The 19,411-nt window shown below is 51.0% G+C and overlaps 2 protein-coding genes and 1 long non-coding RNA gene across 6 annotated transcripts in view; all 3 read right to left on the reverse strand.

Moving 5' to 3' along the window:
• Positions 1-820: 820 nt before the first annotated feature.
• On the reverse strand, positions 821-9,834 carry LOC108446343. 2 transcript variants are annotated; one of them, XR_001861512.1, is made up of 6 exons: positions 9,766-9,834; positions 9,102-9,409; positions 8,406-8,549; positions 6,901-7,030; positions 6,061-6,198; positions 821-1,884 (listed from the first exon to the last, which is right to left on the reverse strand). It is a non-coding gene; the product is annotated as an uncharacterized LOC108446343 (long non-coding RNA). The 2 variants fall into 2 exon arrangements; XR_001861511.1 differs by having other exon boundaries at positions 7,809-8,549.
• Positions 9,835-13,431: 3,597 nt separating this feature from the next.
• On the reverse strand, positions 13,432-18,357 carry FBLIM1 (filamin binding LIM protein 1). 3 transcript variants are annotated; one of them, XM_017732744.1, is made up of 9 exons: positions 17,938-18,357; positions 17,015-17,057; positions 16,741-16,881; positions 15,764-15,981; positions 15,250-15,383; positions 15,047-15,158; positions 14,788-14,957; positions 14,303-14,695; positions 13,432-13,987 (listed from the first exon to the last, which is right to left on the reverse strand). In XM_017732744.1, exons 4-9 carry the CDS (start codon positions 15,954-15,956, stop codon positions 13,874-13,876), a joined length of 1,116 nt encoding a protein of 371 aa, XP_017588233.1. In that variant the 5' UTR covers positions 15,957-15,981; positions 16,741-16,881; positions 17,015-17,057; positions 17,938-18,357; the 3' UTR covers positions 13,432-13,873. The 3 variants fall into 3 exon arrangements, with proteins under 3 accessions (XP_017588233.1, XP_017588232.1, XP_017588234.1); XM_017732743.1 differs by having other exon boundaries at positions 16,741-17,057; positions 18,039-18,357; XM_017732745.1 differs by having other exon boundaries at positions 14,303-14,420; positions 14,517-14,695; positions 16,741-18,354.
• Positions 18,358-18,920: 563 nt separating this feature from the next.
• TMEM82 (transmembrane protein 82) overlaps positions 18,921-19,411 on the reverse strand; it is a 3,040-nt gene continuing 2,549 nt past the window's right edge. Inside the window, exons 6-7 of the mRNA XM_017732698.1 lie at positions 19,378-19,388; positions 18,921-19,325 (exon numbers count right to left, since the gene is read on the reverse strand). Coding sequence (XP_017588187.1) covers positions 19,260-19,325; positions 19,378-19,388 — 77 coding nt within the window. The 3' untranslated portion in view covers positions 18,921-19,259. The remainder of the gene's footprint in view (positions 19,326-19,377; positions 19,389-19,411) is intronic.

Raw genomic sequence — 19,411 nt, forward strand, 5'->3', positions numbered from 1 at the left:
TATGGGGGTGTGAGAAACGGGGGGATGAGGGATTTGGGATTGTGCGAGTTAATGAGAGACTCAGACATAACGGGGGGTTCTGAGTCGCATTGGGGAGCTGTGAGGATCATTACAGGGGGCTTTAAAAATTGTAGTGGGGCTGTGAGAGTTGTGATGGGGGGCTGTGAGAAACGGGGCACTGGGACACTAGTAATGCTGGGCTGGGGGAGTTGTAATGGGGGGCTGTGAGAGACAGAATGGGTTGCCCTGCAAGGGCAAGGTCCCACTGGCACAGCTCAAAGGGGCTTCACCCAGCCAGGGGCCCCTGCTGACCTCCAAACCTACAGCTCCCCTAAATACCATAAGGATTTCAAAATCCTGGGCCACAAACTACCTTCATCCCCAGGTGAGTGCACACCCAGGCCGTGCCCACCAGACAGGCAAGTGAAAAATTGATTGAGGTGGTGGCAGCAAGGGCCCTGCGCTCTGGTACCTCTAATGGCTCCAAAGGTCAGAGCAACAGGAACCCCCCGGGGGGCTGCAGGGGGGTCACCAAATCCCCCCGGCTGCTCCAAATTCTTCCGTCTGCCGAAACAGGGACGATGTGTCACCCTGAGACGCTTCCTCCACCAAATCGGGTGGCCACGTTGTCCTGAGGCACTTCCTCCAACAGAACAGAGACCACGTTGCCTTGAAAACCACACACGAGAAACTCCCTCCCGCTCCCCCACGGGGGTTGGCAGAGCTCGTTAATTAACATGGGGTGAAGAAATTGCCAATATCACCCATCGCTAGTTGCCTGACCTGTTACACGCCAGCTCTGCAACACAGGACTAGACACTTTTCAACCAACAAGATCTTCTTTCCTTTTCAAAACATGCCACTGCACTGATAAAAACACCTATGTCCTAAAAGGAAAATGCCCAACCGGTTCCCACTGTGAGACTCCGAGCAGCTTGAGGTCAGGATAAAACACACACCCACAGCCACGAGTGTTGGTGTTTGAAACCTTCACTGCTTTCACCACACAGCAAACCCATAGTTCAGTATTTTCCATGGCCAAAGTCTCCTGATGACGTTTTGGTATTGATCAAACCCACGTTTTGTTTGTCAGAGCTGCCTTTTGCCACCCAGTCCGGCCGGATACCGTAACCTTCTGGCAACAAGTCCACCTCGCTACTGGTCAAAGTCACTGAGCTGTAGTGGCTTAACAAACGTGCAAATCTCTTGATTTAATCAGATCTCTGACGCACGTGGACTCGATCTGCGGTGGCCCCGAGCCTTGTCCCCAACTCCAGTGGCTGTGAGCCCATCCTTTGGCAGCCCCATGCCTCAGTTTCCCCAGTGATGATGGGCTCTGCCAAACTGGGATCTACTAATTAATTAAAAATCCCAACACCTCCTTGCACGCAAACCATCTATTATTTGAAACGTGATGGAGCCACGTGTGCACGAGAAAATGCGCTGCCAACACGCTTCACTGGTGCTTCCAGCGTGGAATTGGGCTCAGCTTTCCATTTTACCTGGTGGGAAGCCCAAGGAGCAGTTCCTACGTGTCTCTGCCTTTAACGGGCTCTCCATTTTGGAGAGGAAAAACCCAAAACAAGACCGCCAAAAAATCAAACAACTTCTCCATGACGAATTCTCCCTCTCTGATGGAGTGCACTTGCTGCAACTGCAATTCCAATTGTTCTTCCTCCTTGCTGAGGTGGCACCTCTGAGGGACATGAGGAAACCATACCAGCTCCCAGGTCCTTCCAGGGAATCTCACACAGAGTCACTGCTGTCACCCAGGCATCTCACAGGACATGCAGGGGCTGGGAGCTGTCGCAAACAAAGCCATCGACTGTTGACAGGAGAGGGTTGAGACGAGTGCCAGGAGGGTTCCATGTACACAACAGCCAGCTGGAAGAGGAGCACAAAGGCCAGCTGGTGACGCAAAACAAAGCTCTGGACCATCCCAATACTCTTCAAGTGCTTTGCAGGGAAACTGTTCCCAGTTGCAGCCGCACCAGCGATGCTGCTGTAACCAGATCCCTCCAGCTCAGTCGAAGATTTCAAAGAACACAGACTGAGGCTGGAGACCAGAGCAGGTATAACCCTCCCCTCAGCAGGCCAGAGGGGCTGTGATGAAAGACCAACACCATCCCTGTGTCTGTAGAACGGACACACGTTTGTGCCAGCCCAGTGTCCTGCCACGAGTGACAGCATGACAATCACCCAGGGTGAAACACGGATGCACTGCCCTGTGTGCTGCCCTTCCCAGGGGCCAAACAGCTGAGGACAAGGGGACTTGAGCTGTTCTCCATGACCCGATGGCCCTTGGCCTTTGGGATACACACTGCAAGGAACAATTTAAATTACTCCTGGGAGGGTGTAGCCGAGAGCCCAGCTATCTCTGGACATCTCAGCCTACCCCACAGTTAAAACATCTCAATGTTTCTTATCGGTGCTTGGAGAGGATTAAAGTGCCAGGCCATTTATTAGTGAGGGAGAAGGTTATAAACCCATCTCAGCTTGAACACCATGTTCATGTCAGGAAAAGCAAGGCAAGAACAGGACACATCAAAAGAGCCATTAAAGGCGTGAGAAAATGGGGCTGCCATATAAGGCGCTAATAAAGTTAGCAGCTCTCCAGTTTGAAGGAAAAAAAAAAAGGGGGCAGGAAAAGCAGAAAACATCCTTGGGGTCCACACAGCAGCCACTTTTTGAAGAGGAAACAGCAATAAATAGAAGTGGGCAGGCACAATGCTTCAAAAGGCAGGTTTATCCATTTTGAACACTGCGCCTTTCCCAAGCAGCGGAGCTGCCACGCATTGCCAAGACGGCTCACCAAACATTTCAAAAAGCAAAGATTAGATACCGAACAAGGACAGCAACCAGGGCTCTGTTTGCTCAGGCCATAACTTCGTACCCTCACGTCTGGCTCAGCAACATCTCTGTGTGTTGCACTGGGAAAGGCAGACATTACACCTCTCCCTGGCTACATCAACCAGGATTCACAGGGATCCGAGCAGGCACACAAGGATTATCCCCACCACCAGTGCACAGCCAGTTTCTTTGCTTTTTGTAGAAAAGCAGGAGGTTTCCCAGCAAAGAGCCCCAAGAAACAATCAGAGTGTTCCTTTGTTTGAGCACACCAGCTCCATCAGCCACCATCTTGTCAGGGTAAAATGTATTTATGTGCCTTCCCTGCTCATTGATTGTATTTATTAAAAGAACACTATGGCAGCTGAGTATCAAATTTGCAGCTAGGCTTTTATCTCCTTTTTAAGCCAGCCTGAATTACTGGCCTAATTTTATTGCTTACCCATTCTGCTTTATGCTCATTTTCTCCAAGAAGGAATTGGTGCTGTTTGATATTTAGGCCCATTTGTTGCCAAGAGGTTATTGGCTTAGGGGCTGAAAACGCTTGGAGCACGGAGCCGGGTTCTGGAGCCTTAAGCAACACAAAGCACAGATTTATATTAATAAAGCTCTTGATTTCAGTTCTTTTTGAGGGTTAGTGCTCCAGATCCTCCTGATAAGATGACTCTGTGCAGAAAACTCCCTTCACATTTTTGAAACGCAGAATTTAGTAATTTATTTTCCAATGCTCTTCCCTGTGGTGTTGTTATCCACAGTGCCAGGGATAGGAGCTGCGACAACATGCTACCATTTTAGCCAGTGGCTTAGCACCAGTCACATCCCACAGCCCCAATATACAGGGGCCCCTGGACTTCAGTTGACACTGAACCCATTTTTATCTCTATATAAAAGCACATTTCTGTTTTTAAAATTCCTTACTACAAAGAACCAGAGGTTTCTTCAGCAGCAGAGCCCAGTGTGATGGCTGAGCCACACAACCAAAACCCATATGCCGACATAGGACTGCACAAGAGTTTACTCTCGCTTATGGTGTGGTAGATATATTAGAAATAACACCTTTTTTTAGCCTGTTGTTGGGAAAAAATAGGAATATCACAGTGCCAGCTTCTGCCCTGCCTTCCCTTGCCCTCAAACTCCTGTACAGCCACATGCCAGAGAGCTGTGTCTGCTCACCTCACAAGGGCTCTACCCAAACACAGGGCTTTCATCACTAGACAGGACTGTGGCCTTCCAGGCTGCAAAAGATTGCATTTTAAGGGAAAACCAAAGAAAACAAACATAAAAAATCCCTAGTTCCATGTGATTTGATACCCAAACAGGACAACTGCAAAGGATATAAATCCCCTAGGCCTGGTGAGATCACTGAATCCTATACTTTGCCATTTTTAACACCTAATTGTTGTTCTAACTCTACATCCAGATGTGATTTTTTCCTCTTTGCAATGGGGTTAAAAAAATCTCAGAAATTACACTGGAAATGTTACAGGACAAGGCTTTAGCACAAACCCCACAGTCCAAACCTGCAAACTACAGGCTGCTCTTCCCACATTCCACATTGGACTGATCAGCACACCCAGCACAAAAAAACCACTGAGCCACCACCATCTGAGCTTTGGTTTCATCAAACACCATTTTGATACCGCAGAAACATGAGGGTGTTTAAATTAAGAGGAGCAACCCCATGTCTGTGGAGTTCTCACTCCTTCACTCCAGAGAAAGCACAAAGAGAAATGTTTGCGCATTGACACCTGCTGCGCTCGAAAGCCTCTCCTTCAATGCGGCACAGGAGAAGTTTCTTGTCTGCCTTTGGCTTTTATTTTCATCTCTGCAGATCTCAAACTGCATTTTTTTAACTCTTTGGGCTAAGAGCAAAGTTTGGACGACCGTGGTTTTCTCCTGTACAGAGGAGTGGAGGTTTGTATGGCTCTTTGGCACTGGAAATTCAGGTTTTGTTTAGCTTGGAAATATCACATATGTAGCTCGAGTAACTCTTCAGGGTGGTAAAAGTTCAGCATTCAGAAGGCAATTCTCACTCGTTTATCCTAAACTGCCAAAGGAAAGTAATTTAAGAGTCCCACAGGGTGTGCCAGCCTGAAAAATGTGGAATCATCCCAACAGGCAGCTTCTTGCTCCTCCAAACTTCCCTGCCAGCAAAGGCCTATGAAGAGTACAAGGTGTATCTCCAAACCATCACAGCCCTAATGAGGGAATAAAATCCAAATCCCTGTCCACACTGGCTTATTCCAAACAAGGCTTTAGGCACAGGAGCTACAGCCACTGTTCACACACCAGCTCTACCACAGGGAGCAGGGTATGAAATCTGGCGTGGCCACCTCATCCTCACCCTGTGCTTAATTTTGGCCAAAAAAAAAGGATAAAGTCGTAGCTGTGCTAGAAATCCCTGCAGCAACCAGTCAGTGAAATCATTTCTCCTAAGGGGCTTCTCCAGGGCCTGGTCAGCCAGTGGCATCCATGGAATCTCGATGCTGATATCCTCATTAAGGGTGGCTAACGACCACCAGCACTCCCTGTGCACTAATGACTGCGGGAAGCTGTGCCTCCAAGTCATGTGTGACCTGGGAGAGACCAGCACCAGGTGCTTTTTATTACCTTTGCAACACAACAAAAGAAATGACACCCAGTAAAGAAGCATTTTCCTTATTCCTGGCGCGCGAGCAGGACTTTGAGAAATGGAGTAATAAACCAGCTGCATCTCGCGGGAGAAAGTTCAGACAAAAAACTATAACTCAAGGGGACCCTGATCTTCATCAACACAATTTAAGATGTTCAACACTCCCTCCAACCTCCACTGCCTTTGCCAGAGCAAAATTAGGAGGAATAGAATATCTCACGTAGGTCTGTAGGCTTGGAGGGAAAGGGGCCCCACAGTTTTGCTCCCTGGAGGCACCCGCTCTCCCCACCCCTTTTGTGTGTATTTTTTTTAATGTGCCACACATCAGCACAATGCTGACAAGGGCTTTGTATGTTTTCTGCCTATGCAGCAGTTCAAGACACACAACTCTGGATTTTTTGAAAGGGAAAGGGGGAGGGAGCTGCCCTTTGCCGTACTGTTTAATTGCACTGCCTGCTCTTCTGCATGACCACAGGGAAGGGAAAAAGCACCGAGGTTTAAAAACACAACCATTTTTAGTAGCCAAAAGGGTCAAACTCAGTCTTCTCACAAGATACAGTGGAGCTCAGAGTAAAACCTACCAGAGACAAGAAAAAAATTATAAATCACCACGGTTTCTTCTCTGGAGTTGGACGTGACCCCAGAAAACAGCTCATCCATCCTCACTTGCTGCTGTTACAGTCTCCACATTTGCACACCTGCCAATGCAGATTCCAGCGCTGAAAAAAAAGGAGGGAAAGGTCTGGAAAGCTGGACTGTCGGTTTTTCCACCTGCCAGGAACAGCTCAATGAAGCCCGGCTGGCTGAGCTCCAAGGAGCAGCGAGCAGAGCGCATTACCAGCCTTCTGGAGTTCCCATCTCACATGCACATGCGTGATACGGACAGCGCTGGCAAACAGCTTCCTTCAAAAATAAGGATGACTAATCCACAGCAGTGCCGCTTTATTTATTTATTTTAAAGGCCACAAGGCAGAGCTTTTTCCAGAAGCATCAGCCTTTGTGAACCAGCAAGCAGTGGGAAGGGGAAACCCTGGGACCCACTCATGCTCTGCAGACAGAAGTAACCACAGGAACACTGCAGGTTTGTGTGGCCCATGTGTGACACATGCAGACATGGCTGGAGCCTTGTCCCTCATGCTCCTGGCAAGACCAGATCCCACTGCCTGGGTGACTCCTGGATCCCTGCGTGGTTTGTAGGGATCTGCTGTGGACGGGGGTTACATAAACAATACATTGTTTCCCTTGGAAATAAAAACCAAACCAAACCAACAAGACCAAAAAAAAAAACCCCCAAAAAAAAACACAGAGGAAAAAAAAATAAGGCATGAAACAGCTTTAACCCATAACAGCAGCATCCCCCTGCATGAGGGGATGTGCTGGAAAAAAACAGGGTACAGGTATTTGGGATCAAAGCAGAGCACCTGAATCACTCGGTGGGCCCAGTCCCCCCCAGCAAGGTCACTCTGGCTCGCAGGGACACACATTAGTGCTCCAGTGCAAAGCTGTGGTGGAACTACAGTGAAGGCAGCGCTGCAGGAGGTCACTTGGGGACTGCAAAAAGGGAATGGATTTAAAAAAAAAAAAAAATTAAAAAATCCATAAGCAGATGTTTACTGACATGCAGCAAATCCACAGCTCAGCTCTGGAAAGCTACGTGGTCGGAGGGAGAACAGCCCAGTTCCCAGGACGCAGAAAATACTCTGCATCTACAGATTCAGGTTACAGCTTTTAGCCAGACCCACACCCCACCCCACCCCAGCCCCCCACCATCGGAGGTTTGCCACCGAGGTGATTTTGGGTGGTGGCACCATTTAAATACTTACCCACCTCACAGCCAAGGGCTGCGCAATCTGAAATTTGTGAGTGTTTGCAAATGGTTTGGAAAGCTTTCCAAGGAAGGTGCTGTACGATTGTAAATCCTTCCCGTTATTAATAAAAGGGAGCTATTGTTCCAGCTCTAATCAAGCCTTGTCTCCAGCTGGGCAATTTTAAAACGCAATTCAAAACACACACAGGACAAAAATAAAAGATCATGAGGAAGCTTCAGAAAAGAAAAAAAAAAACAGTGAAGGAGAAAGGGGAGGGGGAAAAGAAAATAAAAAATAATACTCCTGCTATTTAAAATGAATTCCGAGCAGGAGCATGCTGGGGCAGGGGGGGAATCCCCCCTCCCAGTGCCTGGGAAAGGTCACTTATGCCATCGGTGCCATGGCCACGCCGGAGCAGGGCTGCGGCGCTGCCAGCCCTGCCTCATCCAGCTCCATCAGCCACAGCTCTGCTTTCCATTTATTTAGAAAAAAAAAAAATAAAAAAAGCCCCCAAAACCCACCAAGTTGCAAACACCTCCCAGCGCTCTGTTTTCAAGGCTGGGCGAATGGAGCAAGGGGGAGAGGCTTGGAATGAGGCTCCCAGCCAGGGAGAGGTGGTGCATCCTCCGCATCCTCCTCCTCCTGCCCGGCGCTGCGGCAAAGGCGCCGCAGTGGGGGCTCTCCGCCCCCGTGGAAACTTCTGGAATAAGCAGCCAAGCTGGAGAGAGAAACCTTTATAGCCGCAGAGGGGAGAGGAAAAAAAAACCCTTGTAATAAAAGGGAGAGGATTGCACAAGGCCGGGGAAAAACAGAGATCTCTGTAAAAGTGAAGCCCCCGAGCGGCTCTGGCAGCCCCGGGTCGGGGGATGGTGCAGCCGCCTCGGCTGGAAACAAAACGCTCCAACAAAGCACATTAAAAAAAAAAAAAAAAAGAGAGAGAGAGAAAAAAAAAAGAAAAAAAATGGTGGTGTTTGGAGCGCGAGATGGTGGGATAAAGGAGCTGATCCCTCCTCCTGGATCTACAGCAAAGCCGGCCATAGCAGTTCCATTTATCCTCTTTTCTTGTGCAATGAGTTGTCTGATCCGGACTGTTCGGTTGCATTTGCAGCTTCACTTACTGCGGTTTGGTTTTGTTGTGCTTCTTTTCCTTTTTGTTTCTTTTTCACTGTTTGTTTTGTTTTTGTTTTTTCTGGGTGTCTTTTTTTTCCTCTTTTTCATTAAAAAATAATCCTTCCCAAATCTCCCAAGGAAAATCTACATCTCTGTGGAACAAATAAAAACATTCAGGCACAAACTTCCATCATGGACTGTGAAAAAAGAGATGGGTTGGTTTTTGTTATTCTTCTTCTTTTATTTTTATTTTTGGTGGCATTTTTTCTCCTGCTTTTAGGATACATTGTAGTAGGAAACCAATGGAGGAAAACAAAGGTAATACATGTATATAAAATCGAAGATATATACGGACCAAAGTTACAGTGATTATATATAATTAAATTATAGTTTTTAAGTGTGTGGGCTTATTTTATATTCTAAGTAATCCCTGGGAAAAGGACATATCTATAAAAATATGAATTATATAGCAGTATTTATATATTTATATTTTTTATATATGTAAGTATTTCTGTATCTGCTGAAATAAAAGAGCATCTGTATAGGCCTAAATCTGCAATTCTATGGGAAAAAACCCAGTATTTTAGGGACGTAGCTTTTAAGAAATAAGAGGCAATGTCATAGCCTGTAACAACACCGTGATGCAGAAAAAAGGGTAATGCAACATTAAAAAAAATATTTAAAACAAAAAAAAAGCGTGGTACCTTGGCTGCAGCCTCCAACAACGAGCGTGTGGATGTTACGGGATTTGGGGTTTTTTTTAAATGGTATTACCACGTCTGATCACACCAATATATGATTTTAATTAAGCGAATGGCGGGCAAACTGTTGTGGGGAGCAGGCGAGCAGCGATGGCTTCTTCCCACACCACTCCGGCTCCGATGATAAATCAATCCTCGGGCGTTTGGGACTTTTTTTTTTCTTGGTGGTTTGGTTTTTTTTTTTTTTTCCCCTAAGCACTTTTGGGGATTTTCCATGCCGTGAAGAGAGCGGGAGATGGCGGCTTCAACCCCTGCAAAGGACAAAAGCGGTGGAAAAGCAGAGAATTAGGCATAAAACTACCCACCTTGGGCGTGCGTGTGGTGATGATGAAGGGGAGGGTGAGTGGCGTGTGGAAAGCGCAATTCTGGGCCAAAAACCTTTGGCTGTGAGGGATAAAATAACATTTTAAGGGTAACACTGGGGGACCGGGGGGGAGTAGGGGTGAGGCAGCGGTGGCCTGAGGTGAGGGGAGAAAACCGGGGGCTCTGCCATGGCTGAATGAAAATGCGCCATTTCTGGCCATTTTCACATCCTTTTTCACAGGAGGCGAGGAGAAAAGGGCAGGAGGGATGGGGAAGAAGAAGAAGAAGGTCAGGTTTCACCCACAACTCTTTCGCCGCCCGCCCGAAGGGGATTCACACAGGATCAGAGCACCTCCGCCGTGCCCGGAGCGCGGGGGGGCAGCGCCTGAGGGGCAGCCCCGGCCGGCGCCGCCTTTTGTCAGCCCAAACCCTCCTTTTCCTCCTCGTTTTTTCTTTTTTCTTCAGGGATTTCTCTTTTTCCTCATGAAACATTTTGTCCTTAACTCCCCGTCTAGAGCCCGATCGCTTCAGAAAAAAAAAAAAAAAAAAAAAATCCATACTCAGATGAAGCAATCCAATAAATGAGATTAAAGCATATTCCCCAGTTTGGCTGTGAGGAAAAGTTTAGCCGCACTGAGAATTAAGGGATATATTATTATATTATATATATTTATTCCTCGTCCTTCTCCACTTCTTTACACCAGTGATAAATCCCTGAGGTCAATAATCCACCTTGACAAAGGGGATAACCTCTTCGAAAAATATCCATGTTTTTATTTTAATAAAACACCTCACTCACACTGCTCTAGTGGACGTTCCAGCAAAATAAAGATATAACTTGATGCACTCAAAGCCAAATCTGGGTGAAAATCGGTAATTTTCAGGAAACAGGGCTGCAGGATGCTGTAATCACTGATACAATGAAGGAAATCTGGGACATGAAATAGCAAAACGCTGCTCGCAGGCATGTGCTATGCATCTGTTTTCAGAAATAGGGTGGGTTGGGCTTTTTATCCTTTATTTTATAAAGAAGCCAGTGTAGCACTCGCAGCCTGGTAACGCGCTTGCGCACTCACCTCATCCCTTTCCCATCCTGCTATCAAAACCAATGTGTTTTAAAACTACAGTGTGGCAGTGGGTGGTTCCATTTTGCCAGGAAAATTGGGAAAAAAGGAGAATATTAGCATACAGTTATATATATATATAAAATACATACATATATATATATGTATATGTATATATCCCACCTGTGCTGCATGAGCTGGAGAAATCCAGACTTGGGCTGTTCCTGCTATAATCCCTGCTGGTTTTTGTCTCTCCCAGAATCAGCAGGATCAGACTGCTTTTCATTTAAGAAATATAATTTTTTTAGGCTGTGTCAAAGACAGGAAAGTGCAGAAAATAAGTCTGAATGCTCTATGGGGAAGAACAACGCTGCAGGGAGCCGGCTGGGATGTGGCTGCCATTAACCTGGGCTCCAAAGGAAAAACCCAGTTTTCTTGCAGCTCTTTCTATCTTATTTGAGAAAAACCATCACCAGCACCCAACCCTGTTCCCAGCACCTTTTCCAGCCCCTCTATCATCCCACTTTCCTTGTGCCACACTATAAATCTTCCATTTTCCAAAGAAACCTGCAAAAAGGGTTTTTTTTTTTTTTTAAATGAAACAACACTTAAACCACTAATTTAAAACCACTACAGCTGTGCCTGGCAGCTCCTTCTTCAATTCAAAACCTCTTTTTAAAAAATCGGGCAGTCCTTTGAGTTGTAAAAAGATAACCTTTGGGGTTTTTTTATGGGATGCACCATTGTATTCCTGGGAGCAAGTTGGCCTCGCAGCAGAGCAAGATATCAGATGCCTTCGCTGGGAAAGCCCGAGGAAATTTTATCCGCGGGCCGCACCCAGCCTGAAGTGAGGAAATATTTGCATTTGCTGCTCCTTGGAAGGCAGCCAGGTCCTTCCCGCTCTCCTCGGCCTGCCAACAGGGATTGCAAGAGCTGACGGGGCTATTGCAGCAGCCAAGGGAAGGGCCAGAGCAGTTCAGAGCGCTGGGATCCTCGCTGCCCTTTGGCACTGCTACAGGGACAAGAGGAGGGACAGCGAGTGGGTTTTACACCTGGGTGGTCCCGGGGGGGACTCCACAAAGCTTTGGAGCCCCAAAATGTTATTTTTCCAGGCAGGATATGTGGTTGGTTTATTTTTGCAGACCTGGGTGCTTGCAGAAGAACTCGTGACAGGGTGAGAAGCCCAAGGACAGGCTGAGCCATTGCAGCCAATCTGGGTTTGCTCGGCAGTGGGACAGGATCCAGCTCCTGCAGTCTCACCCCTGCAGGATCTCCTGCATGCAGCTCAGAATTCCTCGAGCTCCTCCCGAGGGAGGCTTTTCAGGCAAAGCAGTGCTCCCCGCACCTCGGCTCATAGTGCTTTTCCCTTTATCTGGGAAGAAGATGGCTTAAATCAGCCTTTTACGTGTGTCCATGTATCCCTGTCCCTTGTCACCCTCCACTCCTGAAAAATCACGCCAAATCTGGCCACGTCACATCCCTTCACCATGCTGCCAAACTCTCCAGCAGTGCCTTTCCTTTCTCCCTGCTTTCCAGGACCTTCTCCAAGGCTGCCTGTAAATAAAAGCATTTCCCTGCCTACCTCCAGCCAAAAATTCCGCAGTCCCAGTGCCAACAGCCCATCCTGGAAGGCTCCAAGGGGGAAATACCCAACTCCTTCCCACCATTCCTCTGCGGAAGGGTAGCGCAGCTTGCAATAACACATCCAAAACACCACTCAGCGTTGCACTTCCATCCTCCCCAAAAACCTTGCGTGGAAAAATATCCATATTACAAAAAGCAAGCAGCCCTTTGCCCTCTGGACCTTCTTTTTCCTGCTCCCTTTGGCCACTGCCACATCTTTTTACTTTTTTAGCATCATTTTGATGCCAGATTTTCCTCACAGTGCAAGAAGCTTTGGAAAGTGAGAGCTGACATGGAGCACAGGAATTTCCTGGCATGGGACAAGGAGTTCCCACCCAACTGGACCCAAAGCCACCAACTTACGTGACTGGGACAGACCACAACTTATTTATAAATATGTTTAAAGCAAGTTATGACCTGATTGATGGCCCGGAGATGCTCGTTAACGAACGCTGAGTAATAAGCTTTGTAGACGGGGAAGAGTCATCAGGAAATAGTTATTGATGTGATTAATTAACCAACATTAACCCCTTCACTCATAAAGACGGCACACGCTGGAGAGATGTTGTATGTGACCCAGGAGCTGCTGGTCTGGTGGTTGTTTTCTTTACTTACAGCTCCCATTTTCCATCAGGAAAGCATTAAACATCATCTCACATGCTCTTGCTATTTTCTGCTCTTGATTTGTGGCTTTTTAAGCACTTTCGGTTAAAAAGAAAGTTAAAAAGTTTCTCTGCGTGGTTTGCAACGCCCTCGCAAACAAAACCACTAAGCACCAGCAACATCGGTTGCACAGATGTTGGGCACGCAGAGAAACGTTTCTGCTGGTTTGAGGCCTGGACTGAGAGAAGATCAAAAAGCTTCCACTGGCAGAGCGATAGAATCTTGGATAACATGCAGAAATGGGGCTGTCCATCTTTCCCTGCATCCCGGCCCTTCGGGATGCTTTTAGCTCGAGTTTTCATGCCTGATGGAGGAATTCGTGCTCTGGCTGCCCTCTACCGGCTTCAGGACAGTCAGTCAGCAAAAAAAACCTCAAACCACACCAAAACCCCTTTTATCAACACTGCGGCACATCGCCAAATCCCAAATCCACCCTAAAAACCAACTCACCTCTCCCCCAGGTGACAGCAGCATCTGCCAAATCGCTACACTCCAAAATCAACTGTTATGGACCTGAGTGAACCGACTCTTGCCACGCCTAGAAAATCCAAAACCAGCTTTTTTTCCTTATTTTTAAACTTGGATTTGATAGGTTTGGAATGCAGGGTGGATGAAAGGAATGAGAGTTTTTAAACTTGGGGTTTTATTTAACTTTGAGTAACTAAATCAGTGCCCGCTCTCCACAGAGAGAAACACTTCAGTGAAACCCCAAGGAAGCTCAAGAAGAAAGAACCACCACCCAAGAAAACCAAACTGGCCTTGAAAATGGAGTTTAAAAGAAGAAATACAGATTAAAACCTTCACTCCTCTGCCATTGCTGCTCTGTCAGGGCATTTTATGTTCATGATGAGTGCAGAGCTGTGCCGGGACATATCCACAATTCTCCACCCCGCCAGCCCACCGGGTCAGGGTCCTGGGGACATTTTGGTGATGAAAACCCAGTTCTGCAGTAATTTGGAGGTGCAGCAAGCACCCAGGATCAGCCACAGGGCGTATCCCAGTGGGAACACCCCGTTTTTGGTGTCTGGCACTGGAAGAGGGAGATTGATGAGCTGCAGGGTCTCAGCAGGATGACTCGTTGCGCCAGCGGACGTGGCAGGACTTGCAGAGGAGGTGGTCGTCCAGGGGGTAGCACCCATTCTCTGTCAGCTCTGGCGACAAGGGCATCCTGCAGCTCTGAGGGCAAGAGGGAGAAAGGAAGCCACATTTTAGCGGTCCCTGTGTTGTGTTACATCCTACTTTCCCTGCAAAACCCACCAGCACTCCGAAAAAGTGACAAATTACATCAAAAGTGTGCAAAGCTGAAGCTCTCCAAACACATCATCATCACCACCACCCAATTTATTTATTTTCCCTCTCCCCATTACTGGTAAGATAAACCGGGGGCTAAAAAACAACCGTGGGTGCTGCCATCCTGCGTGTCTGTGCTCAGCCAAGGCTCAGTGCCACCTCCTAGGCTTTGGGGGCCCTCCCCAACCCCCGGGGCCATACCTCACAGCGGTAGCAGCTCTCGTGGAAGCTGCGTCCCAGGCACTCGATCTTGTAGGTGTCCTCGTCCTCGTGGGGGACAATGGGGCGCTCGCAGGCGCTGCACACCGCAGCGTATTTCCTGATGGGAGCAAGCGGAAGCAGCGTGAGCCTTGCCGGGTGACGGGGACAAGCCAAATCCAACTCCCAGTGTGTGAGACACTCCCCCACTGCCCACCTGTAGAAGTCGGGCACGCAGTACACGTCACCCTGCTCATCCACAGCAAAGCTCTCGGTGCCGATGGCCCGGCTGCACGCAGCGCAGGAGAAGCAGCTGGGATGGTAGCCCTTGCCCAGGGCACGGATGATATGCTCCGTGATCAGCCCCTGGCACTTCGCACATTTCTCCAGCGTGGCCTGGAATTCAGGGAACACATGCCATGAGACACCAGCCCATGCCCCAAGGGATGTTCCAAGGGTGCTGGTTTTCCCTGAAGGAGGATGGGTACCTGGAAGCAGGTGTCACACATGGGGCACCCATCTCTCTGGAAGTAGCGCTGCCCGGCCAGGAGCCGGTGGCACGTGCGGCAGGTGAAGCAGTCAGGGTGGTACTGCTTCCGCATCGCCTCCACCGTCGGCTCCTGGGGCCCCAGCACTTTGTGGCAGAAGGCACAGATGTCTGCAAGAAGCAGGGAGAGTGGTTCGGAGCTGCGTGCCTCAGTTTCCCCAAGTGGGGATGAGCCTGTGCACAGCTGGGTCTCCCCTTACCTCTGGAGCTGTCCCTCTCTGGGTACCCATTTGCATCCTGCCACTGCTGCTTGCCTGCTTGCTCCTGGCAAAATGTGGGCGGCTTCAATTCAGCAGGGCAGGTGGAAGGGGCCTGGCAAGTGGGGAAGGGCAAAGCCATGTTACTTATGCCCTTGCAGGTGGGGAAACTGAGGCACTGGGGGTCTTCACCCTGTTATCCTCACCTGGAGGGTGGCAGGTGCTGCAATGTCCAGTTGCTCCAGTGCCAGACCCAGCGCCTCCGCAGACAAGGGCTGGGGCACTTCAGAGAGGGTGAGGACCGGTGGGGATGAAGGTACAGAGGCCACTGGGTGGGTTTCTGTGGCAACAGACAGATGTGGGGGGTTTAGGGGATCAGTAATGTCCGGTAACACTCCATCATGATAACACCCTGTCACAATAACGCCCCAACAGCTTTGCAGCAGCGCTTGCTGACCTGCCCCAAAAGCAAACGCCATCATGGCCAGAGGGGACAAACAGCACTGATAAGCACCCGGCAATGGAGAGCAAACACAGTCCTTCCCCAGGAGCTGCCAGATCCATCCCGGGATGGGTGCAGGGATTTAGGGAATAACCCCCCCAAAAATACCCCCACATCCCCTTCTGTACGCGCATCCTTTAGCAAAGTATCCCCACAACCTCCTTGGCCCCACCATCATCCTTCCCCACTGCTCGCAGCCCCCCATGGACACCCCTCACCTCCATTGGGCAAGGCAGGGGGTGACAGCAGGATCTGGGGGTGATGGGTGCCAGGGACCTCGGCACCATCCGGCTGTGGCTCCCGTTGGGTTTTCTCCTTGGTGGCCACGTCCCTCCGTGGTGGCACGAGGGTGATGAAAATGGACGAAGCGATTCTCTTCTCTGCTTTCCCCGGCAACATCGCTGAAGCCATGGAAGGGCTGGATCAGGGGTTAATTCTAGGGAAAATAAGAAAAAAGGAGAGTAAAACTCCCGGGCGCACTGGCAGCTCCTGCAGCCGTGTTGCCCTTCGGCATCAACCCGCCTCCCTTCTCCCGGAAAGGGAGAAGGAACCCCGTCCCACGTCACAGCAATAAATGGTCTCGTGCCTGGGAGGACACAGGGTACAGAGTTCCTGGTGAGGCAGCAGCTGGTATCTCCCATTTTCACACCTCTGTGGCCAAATCCCACCTTTTCATAAGCGTTTGAATCCCCTGTATTTCCTCTTATTGCTCCCACTCACCTGTGATTAAACTCCCCATGAACAGCAGGAAATAACCCACCTTTCCTTTTAAAAAACAGAGCTGCAATAGGATTTTGCTTTGGCAACCCCTTTTTTTGAATGTTTCTACATCCCCATTCCCTCCCTCCCTAACTCCAATTCCCTGCCAGTCATTTCCAGCTCAGCACAACCCCCCTTTTATTTCCCCAGGTGGGTAAACTGAGGCGCTGTGCTGTGAATCACCATGTCCCCGACATCGACACATCCCCTGAGCAGCACCCGGCAGCACAGGCAGGATGCACCCTACCCTGAGAAACCCTGCTCAGGAAGGAAAAGGGCTGTTTATCCAACTTCCCAATGGGAAAAGCAGCTGGGGCGAAGCTTCGCCTTCCCAAATGGAATGGTTTGAAGGGGGGGAGCCCTGAGGCTTTAGTCAGGGCGCTGTGTTGGTGAAGTAGGATTCATCCCTGAGGTGAATCGGCAGCTTGAGAAATACCTGTGTGATGAGTTCCCAGTCTCATGCAGCTCCGCTCCCCCAAAATCCCACTCACGGCAGTCAGCACATCCTTTCAGGGGCAGACAGACTCCCCGAGGGGGGGGAAAAGCTTCGGGATGTTCCTGCCGGTGACTTCAGCCTCTGACTCAAGCAGGGAAGGGATTAAAGAGGAAAAAGAACCCCGAGCACTTCGCTCCCTCTTCCCCTCCCTCCCCGCCGGCAAAACCCCGGACGGGCTCCGGCGCTACCGGCCTTCGCCCAACTCCTCACCCACCGGAGCCGCCGCTTTTCCTCCTCCCCAGCAGAGCTGCAGAAAACTGGGGGGGAAAAGAAAATAATAATCATTTAAAAAAACCAACCTAAAAAAGAAAAAAAAAAAATTTCTCCGGGGTTAATGAGAACCATGTGCTCATCGCATTCCTCTTTGTGCCGGGGCTGACGGCATCCCGGCGGCCCCGTGGCGGTACCCCCGGGTCCCCCCCAGCGGGGGGCCACCGGGCTGGTCGAGGCTTGAGGGGGGCATTAATGGGGGGCCGCCTTCCCCATGTAGCTCCATCCTGGTTTGGGGTGGCCAAGGCCACACTGGGAGGGAACAGCCCCAGTTTCCCTAAAATCCCCTGGGATGGGAGCTCAGGTGGGATTGATGGGGATAGGGCCATGTATGGGGTATCCCCACACCCCCCAAAAGTGGGATGGGACACAGCCCTCAAGAGCTGCACCTCAACTCTGTCCCCTGCCCCGGGGACCTGTCAGAGGGTGCCCCGAGGATGCCCAAGGAAAAAGGGATGGGATGGGGGAACACAACGCTTGGTGTCCCTTCTCCCCCCACCCCGAGTGGTGCCACTGTCCTCTTGTCCCCCACCTGGGGGGTGGGCCTTGCAGCCCCCCTGCCATCCCCTGTGTCCCACCATGCAGCCCCACAGCTCCCTGTCCCCTACCTGGGAGTGCCCTGTCTCTTATGGGGCGGTGGCCCCACTGTGTCCCCCTGCCTGGGAGTCCCCCATCCCCTCCCTGGGAGAGTCCCCGTCCCTTCCTTGGGGGTGGCTCTTGGTCCCCTTGTCTCATCCCAGGAAGGCTCTGCAGTCCTTATCCCATCACGTGGGGGGTCCCGTGTCCCATATTGGGGTGTCCCCTCTCCCCTTCCTGGGGTGGTCCCTACCTGAGGTGGCCCCGGTCCCCTACCTGGGGGGTTCGTACCTTGCGGGCGAGGTTCCCTGCCCGGGGGGTTCGCCTGCCCGGGGGTGGCCCTGCAGCCCTTCGGGGGTGACCCTGTCCCCGTCCCCGTCCCTGTCCCCTACCTGGGGAGCCGGTGCGGGTCCCTCCGTGCTCTCCGCGGGCGCGGCGGGGGCAGCGGGAAGGCAGAGCCGCCCGGCATCACCGCCCCTTCCTCCCTCCTCCTCCTCTTCCACCTCCCTTCCTCCTCCCCCCTGCCTGCCCCACAGCCCCGGGCGGAGGCAGAGGGGGGCACGTGTCCTTAGGGTGCCCCGTGCATCCCGACTGTCCCATGCACCCCAAAGTGCTCCATGGGTGCCCCGTCTGTCCTCAGGGTGCCCCACCTACCCCGGGGTGACCTAGGCCCCGCGGGTGCCCTTATATGCTCTGGGATTACCCCCTCCCAGGTGAGAGCCCCACACCCCCTCAGGGCACCCAGCCTCCCGGCGTGCCCCATGAGCCCCCCATACACCCCTGGGGTGCCTGTGTACCCCGATACAGCCTTAATGCCCCCACATACCCCCAGGGTAAGCCCTATCCCCCCAATACTGCCCCAGTTACCCCCCATACAGCTCCATCCCCAAAAAGCCCCATATTTCTTCTATGTACCCCCAGGACACCCATGTGCCCCCCTAGAGCCCCAGGGTGCCCCATATACCCCTATAGAGCCCCTGGTGCCCCCAGACCCCTTCCTGCTCCCCCCCGCATTGGGGGCCCATGCCCAGGCAGCCAGAACCCCCGCTTCCCAAACTGCACCCCACCTTCACAGGGCCTGTTGCCCCCTGGCACAGCACAGCAGGCTGCAGCCGGGGGAAACTGAGGCACAGGGGTACTTCCCAGAGGGTCACCCCACTCTGCCTCAGTTTCCCTTCCCAAGGAGGAGTTCTACCCACCTCCCTCAAAAAGCTGTACCACCACCATCCCAAGTTGCCTCTTCAGCACAACGGGACCTCAGCTTGCTCCGCCCATAGATTTTGCTGGAAAAAACTTTATTTTCTGAGATTTGTAACCCCCTAGAGGCCCTGTGCTGTGACAGTGTGGCCCTGCAGCCAGCGAGGATGGGACACCCATCAGCATCCTGCAGTCCCACTGGGATCAGAGAACAAACCCCAGCAGTGCTGCAACCTTATGGGGTCCCCCCAAAAACCAGGGGCCATGTGAGTCTTCCCCCCGACCTCCTCCATCCCATGGATGCCTTCCAGGAGGCCTTTTTTCCTTAGTCCCCATGGGGGATCTGCAACGGGGGGATTCTGGGGGTGCCCGGTGAAGCCACCCTGAATTTCTGCTGTCTGGTTACACCCCATGGCTCATCGGGACGTCTGCTCCGATCTGGATCCCGATGAACTATCCAAGCGAGGCTGATGGGCAAAATCCTGTGGGAGATGGAAAGAGAGAAGCAGAAAGGTCCCCACCGTGGCCTCGGGGCTGCCGCCAGCCCCTCACCCCCACCCAGCGTCGG

Source organism: Corvus brachyrhynchos, unplaced genomic scaffold (assembly GCF_000691975.1).
Source record: "Corvus brachyrhynchos isolate BGI_N302 unplaced genomic scaffold, ASM69197v1 scaffold215, whole genome shotgun sequence".
Classification (NCBI taxonomy): Eukaryota; Metazoa; Chordata; class Aves; order Passeriformes; family Corvidae; genus Corvus; species Corvus brachyrhynchos.